The 14764-nt window shown below is 53.9% G+C and overlaps 1 protein-coding gene across 9 annotated transcripts in view; it reads left to right on the plus strand.

Moving 5' to 3' along the window:
• Positions 1-14764, plus strand: part of EVI5L (ecotropic viral integration site 5 like) — a 99059-nt gene that overhangs the window by 70291 nt on the left and 14004 nt on the right. For 3 of the 9 annotated variants that reach the window (XM_075061185.1, XM_032781419.2, XM_032781420.2), the window contains 6 exons: positions 494-634; positions 5275-5433; positions 7901-8047; positions 9087-9182; positions 9399-9494; positions 14347-14757. In XM_075061185.1, coding sequence (XP_074917286.1) covers positions 494-634; positions 5275-5433; positions 7901-8047; positions 9087-9182; positions 9399-9494; positions 14347-14670 — 963 coding nt within the window. In that variant the 3' untranslated portion in view covers positions 14671-14757. Of the gene's footprint in view, positions 1-493; positions 635-5274; positions 5434-7900; positions 8048-9086; positions 9183-9356; positions 9495-9929; positions 10904-14346; positions 14760-14764 lie in introns of those variants that run through there. The other 6 variants (XM_032781423.2, XM_075061186.1, XM_032781424.2 and 3 more) reach the window with 5 other exon arrangements.

Genomic DNA, 14764 nt, shown 5'->3' on the forward strand with positions numbered 1-14764 from the left:
TGTTGGGGACTTTGCTTCTAGCAGGGTCAGGTCCAGACTTGGCTCTCTCTAGATGGGACCGGGTTGTGTCCCCACCATGCCAGGGCGAGAGCTGCCCATTAGTCTATACTGCTATCCCTTCGTGTCAGGAGATCCCACCAGTAGGAAGCTTGGAGCCACCTGGGATATCCTTCTTTGCCCTCTACAGCCGGGGTGGGAGTGGGGCCTGCTGAACATCAGGGGGTGAGGGTGGGCTTGGGGTTTCAGGGAGCTGCTTCCAGGAGCTAGCTGGGGGTCACACAGAGTAGAATGTCACTCTGCACTCCTGCAGCTCTTCCGAAGGCTCCAACCCTAGCCCCAGATTATCTGACTGCGGGGCTGTGGAGTTCGTTCCCCGCCCGTGCCCACAGAGCCTGGATGTGGAAAGGCGGGCAGCACAGTGCAGGGGTCAGAGCAGAGAAGCCTGTGCTGCTGAGGTCCCAGTCTGACTCCCTCTGCCCCCACCTCCCTGCAGAAGAACAGCTCGCTGCCTGATGAGAACAACGTGGCCCGTTTGCAGGAGGAGCTCAAGGCATTGAAGGTACGCGAGGTGGCGGCACTTAGCTCACTGAAGGACCTACAGCTGCAGGTGAAGGATCTCAACGACAGCTGGCAGGTAAAGCCCCTTTCCTCGTCGGCTCCACTCAGCCCCAGGCCAGCTACACATCCCCGACCTCAGCACATGGGCAGAGACAAACCTCCACCAGAGCTATGTCTAATTAGCGAAAAGGACAGGAGTACTCGTGGCACCTTAGAGACTAACAAATTTATTTCAGCATGAGCTTTCGTGAGCTACAGTTCATGGTAGCTCACAAAAGCTCATGCTGAAATAAGTTTGTTAGTCTCTAAGGTGCCACAAGTACTCCTGTTCTTTTTGCGGATACAGACTAACACGGCAGCTACTCTGAAACCTGTCTAATTAGCGATTATCTTTGAGAACTCATGGAGGACAGGGGAGGTCTCAGAGGACAGGAGAAGGGCTAACACAATATCTGTCTTTAAGGGGAACACAGAGGACCGAGGGAATGATAGAACACTCTAACTTTGGTACCTGGAAAGATACTGGAACAAACTATTAATCAATTTGTTAGCACCTAAAGGATAATAGGGTAATAAGTAAAAGCAGCAGAGAATCCTGTGGCACCTTATAGACTAACAGACGTTTTGGATCATGAGCTTTCATGGGTGAATACCCACTTCGTCAGATGAAATAAGTAATAACCAACAAACAATGCCAAACCAACCTAATTTCCTTCTTTGACAAGGTTACTGCCTAGCAGATGCAGGAAAGCTGGACATGATATTGTGATGGGTTAGACCCCCCTTTGGGATGTCACCTGATGTACTGGGGTCTCACTGAGCCTCTTCTGCTCCACCAGCCTGAATTTCCTCTCCCAGTTTTGCTGAATGAGGCTCTCCGGCCTCTTGCAGCACACACACGCACAGATGGAGGGAGTTCTCTTGGAGGAGCAGGTTTTTGTATTTTGTGTGTTGTATTTTGTAGTTTGTATGTGTGGAGGCTGCTAGGGGCAGTGTGCTGGGAGAGAAGCTGAGCCCTGTTTAGGGGGCGGGGCTTACCTGCTTAGGGGTCCTATAAAAGCCACCAATCACAGCAGCATAGACAGCTGCAGCGGCACAGCAGCCAGCAAACAGAGCTGTAAATAGCAGAGTTTCAGAGGGAGTTAAGGGGAGTTGCAGGGTGACTAAGAGATCTAGGCGAGAACTGACATGCTAGTTAAGGGATGGGTGGTGGTCCGCCAGTGTTCTGGTGCCTTTGGGGTTGTTTTGTGTTCTTAGTCTAGCAGGTTTTGATGGAAGGCTATGACCGATCCAGAGGCAGCAGTGAAAGACACAATGAGGATGACTGATGGAAGCTGCGGCATGTACCTGATCTGGAGGGGGTACCTGAAAAGAGTTTTTGCTGCATAAAATGCCGCCTGATAGATTGATGGAAGAAAGATCCAAGGACTGGAGATGCAGGTGAAAGTCTGGTCGAGTTTAAAGGTTTGAGCAGATGATGGAACAAAGACATGAGGGGCTGAAGGATAAGCTCAGACTTGCAGAGGGAAGCAAGACCAAAGAATTCTGAGAGAGACGCTGGGTAGAAAGTGGACAGTGGAAGCATGTGACTAAAGAACCAGGCAGAGGAAAAGACAGCCAGTGAAGGAGGAATAGAATCAGGAACAGTTTGCAGAGTTGGGAAATGAAGAAGGGACACAGAATGGTTGCTGAAGGAGAGCAAGGAAAAGAGAAGAGCTGCTAGTCCTACAGGAAGAGGGGAGGATCAATGAGGCAACACCAAATATAGACCTGTGATGGAGTAGGGCTGTCTGTGTGGAATGGGAGAGCAGGATGTCTTTATGAGGACAGGATCTTTAAGCCTTTAACCTAGCCAGCAGGAGGAGGGGTCACAACTTTGGAGAAATGGACAAAGGATCGGGCGGCGGAGGAGGCAGTCAGTTTGGTTGGGCTGTGGGTGAATTCAGGGTATCCTAGCTAGATCCAAGCACCCTGAAACCCAGAAGGACTCGATGGAGGGGTCCTGTGATGCCTGCAAGCTCTGCTGTAACCTGCGTTCCTGTGTCCAAAACCTTTTGTTTACTGCTGGATAAAATCACGTGTGGACCAGGAAGAGGTGCAGGGCCGACTCCCCAGACTCCATGACAACTGGTGGCAGTGGCGGAGATACTGCACCCCGTGATGGCGCTTCCTGCAGTAAGTGACTGGGGAGCAGTAAAACGAAGGGTGATTAACCCCTAGAGTGTGTGCCCAGTGAGAAGGACTTTGCAGTAACAGGGTCCCCGGGGGTTCGCAGCGAGCAGTCCCAAGGGCGGAGATGTCGCAGCTCGACCCTGGCAGAAGTGGTGACCCAAGAAGGGCTGGTGCACTAGGGTCCCCTGGAAACCGTGGGGAGCGGCCGAGCACCCGACCTGTGAGTGGCCAGCAGGAAGATGTATGCCAAGCGGCGCAAGTGTACTGGTGGAGTTGTGCAAGCAGAGGGCGTGCGCACAGGGAGACGACCAAGGACCAGCTGATTGCCCAGCTGGAGGAGAACAGAGCCCTGTCTCGGAGGAAGCAGCCTGGCAGATGCAGCGCAGGCACCAGTGTCTCTCCCTGCTGGAATGGTCAGCCGCGGATGAGGGCTTCCCGAACCCCCTTCCTAGGCCTAGGGAAGGCGGGGAGGAGCCCAGCGGAATACCGAGGGCACTGTGCCCCCTGCCAGCAGGGGATCCTGCCAGCGAAGCTCACCCCCAGCAAGGATCCTTCCCGGCGACGCTCAACATCCGCGCGGCGGGAATATGAAAGGGAGCTGAGATGGAGGAGCTCGAGTAGAGAGCAAGAGCTGGAGGAAGAAGGCGAAACAGCGTAAACATGAGGAACCAGCGCCAGCGTGAGGGAGAAGGAGAACAGACATAACTGGAGGTTTTTCGCCTTCCTCTGCAGCGTGGTACATGGGTCACTTGCTGGTGGATTCTCTGCAGCTTGAGGTCTTCAAACCACTATTTGAAGACTTCAATAACTCAGACATAGGTTAGGAGTTTGTTACAGAAGTGGATGGGTGAGATTCTGTGGCCTGCTTTGTGCAGGAGGTCAGACTAGATTATCATATTGGTCCCTTCTGACCTTAAAGTCTATGAGTCTATGAGATGGGTAGGGCCACCCAGAGCTGCAGACACCGACTGAAGTCAGCTCTGTGTGAGAGGATTCACTCACGTGCACACCCGTTTTGGGGGAATAAACCCAAAACAATACGAAGATTGCCTACTATCTGGCGGGCATTCCCCCAAGTGCACATGTAGTTGTAATTGTTACATAGTCAATATTCCTAACTTCAGGTACAGAAATGATACGTGCATACAGATTGGATAATCACATTCAGTAGATCATAATCTTTCCAATGATACCTCACATGAGCCATCTTGCATAAAGTAGATCTTAGTCATGCCATATTCGTATCATAATCATATTTCTATGAAGAATATGGGGTATAACGTCCAAGATATGTCTTGATTTTAGTAAAGCTTTTGACAATTTCACAAGGCATTCTTATGAGCAAACTAAAGAAGTGTGGTCTAGATGAAATTGCTGTAAGGTGGATGCACAAGTGGTTGAAAGACTGTAACTCAAAGAGTGGTTATCAAAAGTTCACCGTCAAACTGGGAGGATGTATCATGTGGGGCCCCGCAGGGGTCAGTCTTGGGTCCAGGACTAGTCAATATTTTCATTACTGACTTGAATAATGGAGTGGGGAGCATGTTTATAAAACTTGCAGATGTCGCCAAGCTGGGAAAGGTGGCAAGCACTTTGGAGGACAGGTTTAGAATTGAAAATGACCTTGACAAATTTGTTGAAATCCAACAAAGACAAGTGCAAAGTACTGTACTTGGGAAGGAAAAATCAAATACATAAATATAAAATGGGGACTGATAGGCCAGGTGGTGGTACTGCTGAAACGGTTATGGTGGATCACAAATAGAATATGAGCCAACAATGACTTTGAGGATGTCACTTACTTAGCCAGAGGTTATGGGTCTGTTCCAGGAGTGGATGGATGAGGTTCTGTGGCCTGCAATGTACAGGAAGTCATAGGTGCTGACTTGATTTTGCCAGTGGGTGCCCCGTCTGGGCTCTGCCCTCTTCCCCAAGGCCCCACCCCCACTCCACCTCTTCCTGCCCCCTCTCTGCCCCATCCCCCTACACTGCCCTGAATGCCTCCTGCCTGCCAACCCTCTCCCCTAAATGCCTCCAACCTGCAGCTCACTCCTTTCTGCCCCCTTCTGCCTTGAGGGTGAGTTGAATGTGCTGGAGGGGGGCTCTGCCAGTTTTGAGGGGAGGCTATTTTCAGCATATTTATACACTTTCATTCTAGTTATTGAATGTGTGTCTATCATTGATATCTCTTGATGTTTCCCATTTCTTGCTCTCCCCCTGTGTCCCTTTTCCCAGCTCTCTCTCTGCTCCCCATCTCTTGGTGGCTCTGTTTAGTGCCAACTCCCTCCCATGCACTCAAAGCAGCTCCCTCTCCCCCTTCCAACCCCCTCCTCTGCGGCCAGCCCAGAAACTGCCCCCCCTGAGACAGAGGCCTGGTCTACACTATGCATTTAAACCGATTTTAGCTGAACAAGGCTTGGGAAGTACTGTGGGACCCTGGTTGGAGAGGCCCATGCAGACAAGGAGCAGAGAGCTCCTCAGGTTGATGAGTGAATCATGACATGGGGGGGCACATTGACCCTGTGCATCCCTCCACTCCCCTAGGCTCATCTGTCGCGGACAGGCGGGCGCTGGAAGGAGTCCCCCCGCAAGAACACCATGAATGATCTCCAGGACGAGCTGATGACCATTCGCCTGCGGGAGGCCCAGGCCCAGGCCGACCTCCGTGAGCTGCGGCAGAGGCTGGTGGAGCTTGAAACCCAGGTGAGGCAGTTGGCATGGTGACGAGCCAGCTGGGAGTGCTCCCATGGGAGATGGGCACACAATCCCGACGTACCCCCAGGCAAGGCTCCCTGACAGCAGGGAGCAGTGGGGAGAGGGGTGGGGTTGGAGTGTAGTTGTGCAGGTAATGGGTGTCGGGGGAAGCATGCAAGTAAGGAGGCGGGGGTGTTGTGGATGAATAAGGGGAGCTGCAGTTGAGGGTGGGATGTGTGGGGCGTGTGCTGTGTATAGAGAGGGGAATGTGGGAAGGGTGTGTAGGGAGGGGGATGTGGGTGGGGCATGGATGGTGCATACAGAGGGAGATGTGGGTGAGGCGTAGGGAGGAGGATGTGGGTGGGGCATGGGCGGAGTGAAGGGAGGGAGATGTGGGCGGGACGTAAGGATGGGATGTGGGTGGGGTGTGTGCGGGGCATAGGGAGGGGATGTGGGTCAGGTGCGGGCAGGGCGTAGGGTGGCGATGTGGGCGGGATGTAGGGAGGGGAGGTTGGTGGAGCATAGGGAGGGGGATGTGGGTGGGGCATGGGCAGGGCTGAGGGTAGGGGTGTGGGTGGTGCCTAGGGACGGGGATGTGGGCAGTGCATACAGAAAGGGGATGTGGGTGAGGCGTAGGGAGTGAGAAGTGGGCGGGGTGTAGGGAGGGGGAAGTGAGTGGGGTGTAGAGAGAGGGTGTGGGTGAGGCATAGGGAGGGGGATGTGAATGGGACATGGGTAGGGTGTAGGGAGGGGGATGTGGATGGGGTGTGGGCGAGGCATAGGGTGGGGGATGTGGGTGGGGCATAGAGAAGGGGGATGTGGGTGAGGCGTAGGGAATGGGAAGTGGGCGGGGCGTAGGGGGGATGTGGGTGGAGCGTGAGCTGGGAATAGGGAGGGGGAAGTGGGTGGGGTGTAGGGGGTTGCAGGTGAGGCATAGGGAGGGGGATGTGAATGGGGCATGGGTAGGGCGTAGGGAGGGGGATGTGGGTGAGGCATAAGGAGGGAGATGTGGGTGGGGCATGGGCAGGGCGTAGGGACGGGGATGTGAGCGTTGCATACAGAAGGGGAATATGGGCAGTGTGTAGGCAGGGGGATTTGGGCAGGGCATGGGTGGAGTGTAGGGATGGGGATGTGGGCAGTGCATAGGGAGGGGGATGTGTCGGGCATGAGCGGGGCATAGGGAGGGGATGTGGGTGGGGCATAGGGAGAGGAATGTGGGCGGAGCATAGGGAGGGGGACTTAGGCGGCGTGTGGGTGGTGCATAGGGAGGGGGGATGTGGCCAGTGCATAGGGAGGGGGATGTCGACGGGGCATAGGAAGGGGGAATGTGAGCACTGCGTAGGCAGGGGATGTGAGGGGGCATGGGTGGTGTTTATGGAGGTGGTGTGTGGGTGGTGCGTAGGGAGGTGGGGGGTCATGTACTATGTATTGGAGGGGAATGTGTATCTTGTGTTGGGGGAGTGCGGGGCATGTACAGTATATTGGGGTGGGGGTGTGTACAGTGTGGTTGTGTGCAGAGTGTGGGGAAGTGGGTGAGTATGTGGGCATGTACAGTGTGTTTGGATTGGGAGGTGTGTACAGTATGTTGGGAGTGTGGATGTGGGTACAGTGTGTTGAGAGTGGTGAATTTTGCAGGGCATGAGCAGCGTGTTGGAGTATATGGGCATGTGTAATGTGTTCGTGAGTGGGTGGGTGTGTGAGTGTGTGGTATGTATTGAGGAGTGTTGTGTGCACATGGAGTGCAATCCTGGAGTGTGGCAGTACTAGGGGGTGCACTAGGGAGTGGCTGTTTGGAGCGGGTGCACTGAGTGACTGTCAGAAGCTGGGGCTAGACAACGATGGATCACTTGCTAATTGCCCTGTTCTGTTCTTCTGATGAAGCATCTGGCACCAGTCACTTGTTGGCAGACAAGCCGCTAGGCTAGATGGACCATTGGGCTGACTCACTATGGCCATACTTATAGGGATAGGAGTGCAGTTGGTGTTGGAGGTGTCTGCGGGGGATGTGGGCATGTATTGTGTGTGCATGGAGCGTGGGTGTGCATTGTGTAGGGGTGCAGTTGGGATGGATGTTCGCAGGCTGGGAGTGTGGGTATGGTGGGTATTTGGGGGGCTAGGGGAATGGGTGTGGGAATGAGGATACGGTAGTTGTGGGGCATATTGAGTGGCGGGTGCTGCTATACAGTGGGGGGACGCAGATGTGAGGAGTGAGTGTGTATTTCATGTGCATGGAGATCAGTTATGGAGCATGGGTGTGTAATCTGTGGGGGATGTGGGTGTTTGCAGGGTGGGAAAAGGGGTGCAGTTGGGGATGAGGGGGTGTATTGGGCATTTACACACACACACACACTAGAGGTGCACACACCTGGCCATAGGAGCCATAGGGCTGGAACCCCATGTGTGCTGCGAGCAGGCATGGTGGAATGGCCTGTCCCCTGAGCTCTGTTCCCTGTCTGTCTCCCCCCCGGCACCCCAGGATCAGATTCACAGTAATCTGCTGAACCGGATGGAGCAGGAGTGCCTAGGGCTGCAGGAGAAGCTGCAATACCTCACTGCCCAGAACAAAGGGCTGCAGACACAGCTGAGTGAGACCAAGCGCAAGCATGCGGAGTCCGAGTGCAAGGTGAGCGCCAGGCTGGGGGGCGCAGGACCGACCTTACCCATACGCAAAGTACACAGCTGCGTGGGGCACCAGGAAACTTGGGGCACCAAATTTCTAGGTGTCCTGCACAGCTGCATGCTGCTCCAGCCCCTGCTCCGGCTCTTCCTCAGGCCCCCCGCCTCTTCCCACCCCGTCCACCCCTGAGGACTGCAGCAGGGCCGGCCTGAACTCACCGGCGGCGGCGGGAAGTACAGGGACCTGGCCCCAGCCGTGCCCCCGGTGAATGCTGGGAGGTGGTTTCCCCCTGCTCCCCCCCAAGCCAGCCCACCCCCACAGACGCCTGGGGCCAACCCACCCACCTCTGCGGAGGCCTGCCTTCCCCCGCGGGGGCGGGCAGGGAAGGCTGAATATTGCCCCAGAATAGCTAGGGACAGCCCTGGAGGGGCGGCCACAGCAATGCAGTGGGGATGGCCTGCTCCAGCCCAGGAAACTGTCCCCTGTGGTGCCCTGCCCCAGCCAACTCTGCTCTGCTTGCACTGGGTAAAATTCACCTGGCTGCTTTTCAGGGCTAGGTGGCAAGAAGCCAGCACTGTCAGCCCCTAGGTTTGGCCTCCAGACAGTGACTCTAACAGCAGCTGGTGCAGAAATCCTTTCCCCAGACCTGGGATTCACAGCCTCCTATGTGCTGACTCAGGAACCCCTCCTGCTCTGGGGATGAGCTCTGGGGGACAGAGATCAGGTGGCCCACATCTGAGCATCCCTACCTGTTTTGAACACAACCGCACCTGTGTAGACCTGGACACAGCAGGGCAGACATGGTTATAGTGCAGCCCATGTGCAGATGGAGGGGACTGTACCCCAAGCTAACGCAGATGAATTTCCGGGCAGCAGAATCTAGGTGGTTTCTGCAGCTCTGACACAGTGGGGGTTCATGGTGTCTTCAGCAGGGCATGGCATATCCTCGAGCTGGATCTTGGCAGATTTGAACTCTCCCCTTTCTGAGTCCTGTTGTTCCCCCTGCTGTTGCGCTGGCACTAACACTATGTGTTTGACACCACAGAGCAAAGAGGAGGTGATGGCGGTGCGGCTGCGGGAGGCCGACAGCATGGCAGCCGTGGCAGAGATGCGGCAGCGGATCGCTGAGCTGGAGATCCAGGTGAGGGGAAATGACCAGCTCACCCAGGCATGTGTATCTGTGTGAGCACAAAAACCACACTCCTGCTCCAGGGCCTCTCCTGATCCCAGCTGGGGGTCAGGAAGGAATCTCTGAGTGAGATAGGAAAGGGAAACAGCTATCGCCTTGTCATCCCTGTCCCATCTTTGTTCCCAGTCGCCTTTGGACCAAGCTTGATTCTCTCTCCTCTTCCCACAGAGGGAAGAAGGGATGATCCAGGGCCAGCTGAACAACTCGGACTCCTCCCAGTACATCCGGGAGCTCAAGGACCAGATTGATGAGCTCAAGGCTGAGGTGAGTGCAGTCCCCACCCTGAGTGCTGTGTGCATTATGGGGGCAGGGAGCGACTTATCAGGCTCCCCCTTGTCCAGGGTCCTGCCAGACCATCTTGGTCCCCTGTGCCCGAGTTTAGACCCTGGGATGAATAGCAGTGTCCTTCTTGCAGAATCCCTGAAACCACTTTCCGAATGGGGGATGCCAGACCCAGCTTCCTTCTAGTTGATCCCCCCTCAGCATGGAGAGTAAATCCAGATCCAGGCTTTTGGGCTGGCCCACAGGAAGTTGGAGCTGTTGGCAATTTTTTGAACTGGATCGAGCTCTGGATTTGGGGCAGTTGAGACCTGGGCTCTTTTCTGCAGCCTGTCTCTAGTTGCAACCCATATTATCACAACTCTCTGTCTCTGCCTCATTGTATGCATATGTAAGGCACCAATCCCATAGACTACTCAGCACAGAGCTTTGGAAGGTCCAGGGAAATGCAGTGCCCCCAGTTCAGACCTGTCCTTGCAAGCGCCCTCTCTGCTGGTGACTTCTGACTGTTGATCCCTATCTGTAAGATATGGGCGTAGTTTGGGAAGGGCATGGGGGGCATGACCCTCCCAAACTGCAGGCCTCTGGCAGGTGCAGAATTTGGCCCCCACGTGCAGTCTCATTGGCCTGGCTGGAACTGCCCTCCCAAATATAGAAGTCAAGCTATGCCTATGTTGTGAAAGCTAGGACTAGGATGGCACAGTGGTTAGGAAATACGGGGACCTGTGTTCAATTCCCTGTTCTGCCACAGACTCTCTGGGTGACTTTGGGTAAGTTGCTTAGTCACTCTGTGCCTCAGTTTCCTTGTCTGTACAGTGGGGATGATAGCCCTGCCTCGCCTCACAGTGGTGTTGTTAGGATAAGTGCATTAAAGTGCATGAGGTGCTCAGATGCTACAGTGCTGGGGCCATAGAAGAAGCGATATACCCATCCCACGTCCCCAATCCTGTGTAGCAGAGCCAGTAGCTGGCGGCTGTTTGTTCACCTCTGCAGCTTCTACAGGTGGCTGGACACATCTCCTTCCCCATGAAGAGCCTTTGGCTTCATGAGAAAGGGAGGTGGGGGGCCATAATGAGGCTGTCGCTGCTGCAGTGGATGGGGCAGAGCATTCACTGGATTGCCCTGATAGAGGGTGGGGCGGACATGTCATCACGCAGATGGTGAGGTTTGAAGGTCCTTGGCTCTGGGCTGTGGAGAGCGATCAGAATCCAGAGGGGCAGGGAGAAGAATCATAGAATCGTAGAATATTAGGATTGGAAGAGACCTCAGGAAGTCATTTAGTCCAACCCCCTGCTCAAAGCCAGACCAACCCCAACTAAATCATCCCAGACAAGGCTTTGTCAAGCCGGGCCTTAAAAACTTCTAAGGATGGAGATTCCACCACCTACCTAGGGAACCCATTCCAGTGCTTCACCACCCACTTGGTGAAATAGTGTTTCCTAATATCCAACCTAGACGTCCCCCACTGCAATTTGAGACCTTGCTCCTCGTTCTGTCATCTGCCACCACTGAGAACAGCCGAGTTCCATCCTCTTTGGAACCCTGCTTCAGGTAGTTGAAGGCTGCTATCAAATCCCCCTTCACTCTTCTCTTCTGCAGACTAAATAACCCCAGTTCCCTCAACCTAAGTCATGTGCTCCAGCCCCCTAATCATTTTCGTTGCCATCTGCTGAACTCTCTCCAATTTGTCCACATCCCTTCTGTAGTGGGGGACCAAAACTGGACACAGTAGTCCAGGTGTGGCCTCACCAGTGCTGAATAAAGGGGAATAATCTCTTCCCTCAATCTGCTGGCAATGCCCCTACTTATACAGCCCAATATGCCATTGGCCTTCTTGGCAACAAGGGCACATTTCTGACTCATATCCACTTCTTGTCCACTGTAACCCCCAAGTCCTTTTCTGCAGAACTGCTTCTTAGCCCGTTGTTCCCCAGCCTGTAGCAGTGCATGGGATTCTTCCTTCCTAAGTGCAGGACTCTGCACTTGTCCTTGCTGAACCTCGTCAGATTTCTTTTGGCCCAATCCTCCAGTTTCTCTAGGTCACTCTGTATCCTATCCCTACCCTCCAGCGTATCTGCCTCTCTCCCCAGCTTAGTGTCATCTGCGAACTTGCTGAGGGTGCAATTCATCCCATCGTCCAGATCATTAATAAGATGTTGAACAAAACCGGCCCCAGGACTGACCCCTGGAGCACTCTGCTTGATCCCGGCTGCCAGCTAGATATTGAGCCATTGATCACTATCCATTGAGTCCAACAATCTAGCCAGTTTTCTATCCACTTTATAGTCCATTCATCCAATCCGTACTTCTTTAACTTGCTGGCAAGAATACTGTGGGAGACCGTTATCAAAAGCTTTGCTGAAGTCAAGATATATCACATCCACTACTTTCCCCATATCCACAGAGCCAGTTATCTCATCATAGAAGGTAATCAGGTTGATCAGGCATTACCAACCCTTGGTGAATCCGTGTTGACTGTTCCTGATCACCTTCCTCTCCTCCAAGTGCTTCAAAATGGATTCCTTGAGGACTTGCTTCATGATTTTGCCGGGGATTGAAGTGAAGCTGTAGTTCCCCGGGTTCTCTTTCTTCCCTTTTTTAAATATGGGCACTATATTTGCCTTTTTCCAGTCATCCGGGACCTCCCCCGATTGCCACGAATATTCAGAGATAATGGCCAATGGCTCTGCAATCACATCAGCCAACTCCCTCAGCACCCCTGGATGCATTAGATCCAGACCCAGGGACTTGTGCGTATCCAGCTTTTCTAAATACACCTTTACCTCGATATAACGCTGTCCTTGGGAGCCAAAAAATCTTACCACGTTATAGATGAAACCACATTATATCGAACTTGCTTTGATCTGCCAGAGCACGCAGCCCCTCCCCGCCCCCCCGCCCCGGAGCACTGCTTTACAGCATTATATCTGAATTTGTGTTATATTGAGTTGCATTATATCGGGGTAGAGGTGTAGTCCTTAACCTGTTCTTTCACCACTGAGGGCTGCTCACCTCCTTCCCATACCGTGCTGCCCAGTGCAGCAATCTGGGGATTCACCTTGTCTGTAAAAACCGAGGCAAAAAAAGCATTGAGTACTTCAGCTTTCTCCACATCATCTGTCACTAGGTTGCCTCCCCTATTCATTAAGGGTCCCACGCTTTCCCTGACCACCTTCTTCTTCCTAACACCCCTGTAGAAATCCTTCTTGTTACCCTTCACATTCCTTGCTCACTGCAACTCCAGTTGTGCCTTGACCTTCCTGATTACACCCCTCCATGCTCGAGCAATATTTTTATATTCCTCTCTAGTCATCTGTCCAAATTTCCACTTCTTGAAAGCTTCCTGTCTGAGTTTAAGCTCACCGAAGATTTCACTGTTAAGCCAAGCTGGTTGAACACAGTGTATATTAGCTCCCGGGACTCTCGTGCTAGTGTCTTTGTGGCAGACCACAGCCCCCTACGCATGGTAACGTGGAGTTGAGGAACAGCCTATGACTAAGGCTTCCAAGTCACTGATTTCCAGGGGAGCTGATAGAGATCAGAGGTTTGCTTCTGAGTCAGCCAGCCAGCACCTTCAACAACACCCAGAGCAAGCCCAGATGGGGAGCTGGGCTCAGCAGAGACTCTAGCAGCTGCTCTGTCATGCACAGATCTTGGTAGGCTGGAGTCTGACAGTGCCCAGTATGATGGGTCCCCAATCTCAGGCAGGGTTTGGCAGCACCCAACATGACCAGGCCCCAGTCTCAGGCAGGGACCCAAGTCTTGCTTGGGGTCCATGCAGAGCCCAGCACAGTGGGATCCTGGCGCTGGCTGAGGCCTCTAGATGCTACCATAATTCAAACAACTCTGATGTCTCCTGTCCCCTATTCTGATGCCTCACCTGCTGGGCCATGCTTGCTGTGTGTCTGGGTTCTCTGATTCTCCGTTAACCTGTGCTGGACTGCTCTGCTGCCATGAGGCCTAAAGGCTTTTGGGATTCACTGCTTGGGAGAGCCTGTCTATCACAGTGTCACCCGGTGTGATGCTTTGTACACTAACTTGTCAATTTCCCAGGTGACAGAGGTCACGAGACTGCATTGGCCAGATCCTCAGCTGGTGTAAATTTCTGTAGCCCCATTGACTCCAGTATAGCAATGCTGATTTAAACCAGGTGGGGATATGGTCCACTGACTCCCATAGAGCCCTGCCCATTTACACCAGCTGGGGATCTGGCTGTACATACTGAATCATAAAGGCAGCACTTGTCACTGCTGGGGATTTGAGTCAAAGCACTTTGGAAAAAGGAATGAATTCAGCCCCACAACCCCACCCTGGGAGATGGGGCAGCGTTATTAACCCCTGAACAAACAGGGGAACTGAGGCACAGAGAGGGCATGTGACTTGCCCAAGGTTGTGCAGAGCCAAGAAATTCTCAGTCGAATTTCTGAGCCACAGGATCGGCTCTGTAGTAGGAGGCAGCCATCCTCTATGTCCCATGCTGGGGAGCTGTGTTTGCCCTATGCTGTGTGGGACATTCTGCTCTTCCCACTCCCCAGAGCTCCCTATGTCCCATACCGGGAGGGGCTGTCTCTGCTCCCCTTCCCCACAAGCTCCCTCTGCCCCACACTGGGAAGAGGTAGTCTCCATAAATGTAACCCAGTCAGCCCTCTGCTGTCTGAGGGAGCTGTCTGTACACCCTTTTGTCTCTGGGGGATTGGACAGCCAGATCCGCCAGTGTATTTCTGAGCTCCATTGTGCCCTGCCCCTCCCCGTCCAGGCCAGATAGGCAGGGCTGGCAAGGGTGCATGCACCAGCGCTGGCACTTCTGTTCCTCACCTCCGGTTCCCTGTGCCTCCAGATCCGGCTGATGAAGGGCCAGAAGCCCTTTGAGGACTCCATGGGCTTTGATGGCATCCACATTGTGAGCCACCTGGCGGTGGACGAGGACTCACTGCACTCCTCAGATGAGGAGCTGCTGACCAACCCTATGGTGGTGGGTGCGCTGCAGGACGTGTTGTACCCGCTCTCACCCTGCAGTGCCCACTTCCTGCGAGGCATGAAGAGCTCCGGCAAGGAGAGCGATGGCTCCACGGACAGTGAGCCCGAGGACCCCACCTCCACCGTGGAGGCCGACAGCGAGATGGAGCCGCAGATCATCTTCGGAGAGACCCTCAGCAAGTGATAGGAGATGCCGATGCCAGGAGGATCCCCCCATCCACCAAATGGGCACTAAGCGCAGAGCCCGGAGAGAAGAGATCCTCTCCTTGGCGCTTTCA

This window comes from Chelonoidis abingdonii, chromosome 26 (genome assembly GCF_003597395.2).
Source record: "Chelonoidis abingdonii isolate Lonesome George chromosome 26, CheloAbing_2.0, whole genome shotgun sequence".
In the NCBI taxonomy this organism is placed as follows: domain Eukaryota; kingdom Metazoa; phylum Chordata; order Testudines; family Testudinidae; genus Chelonoidis; species Chelonoidis abingdonii.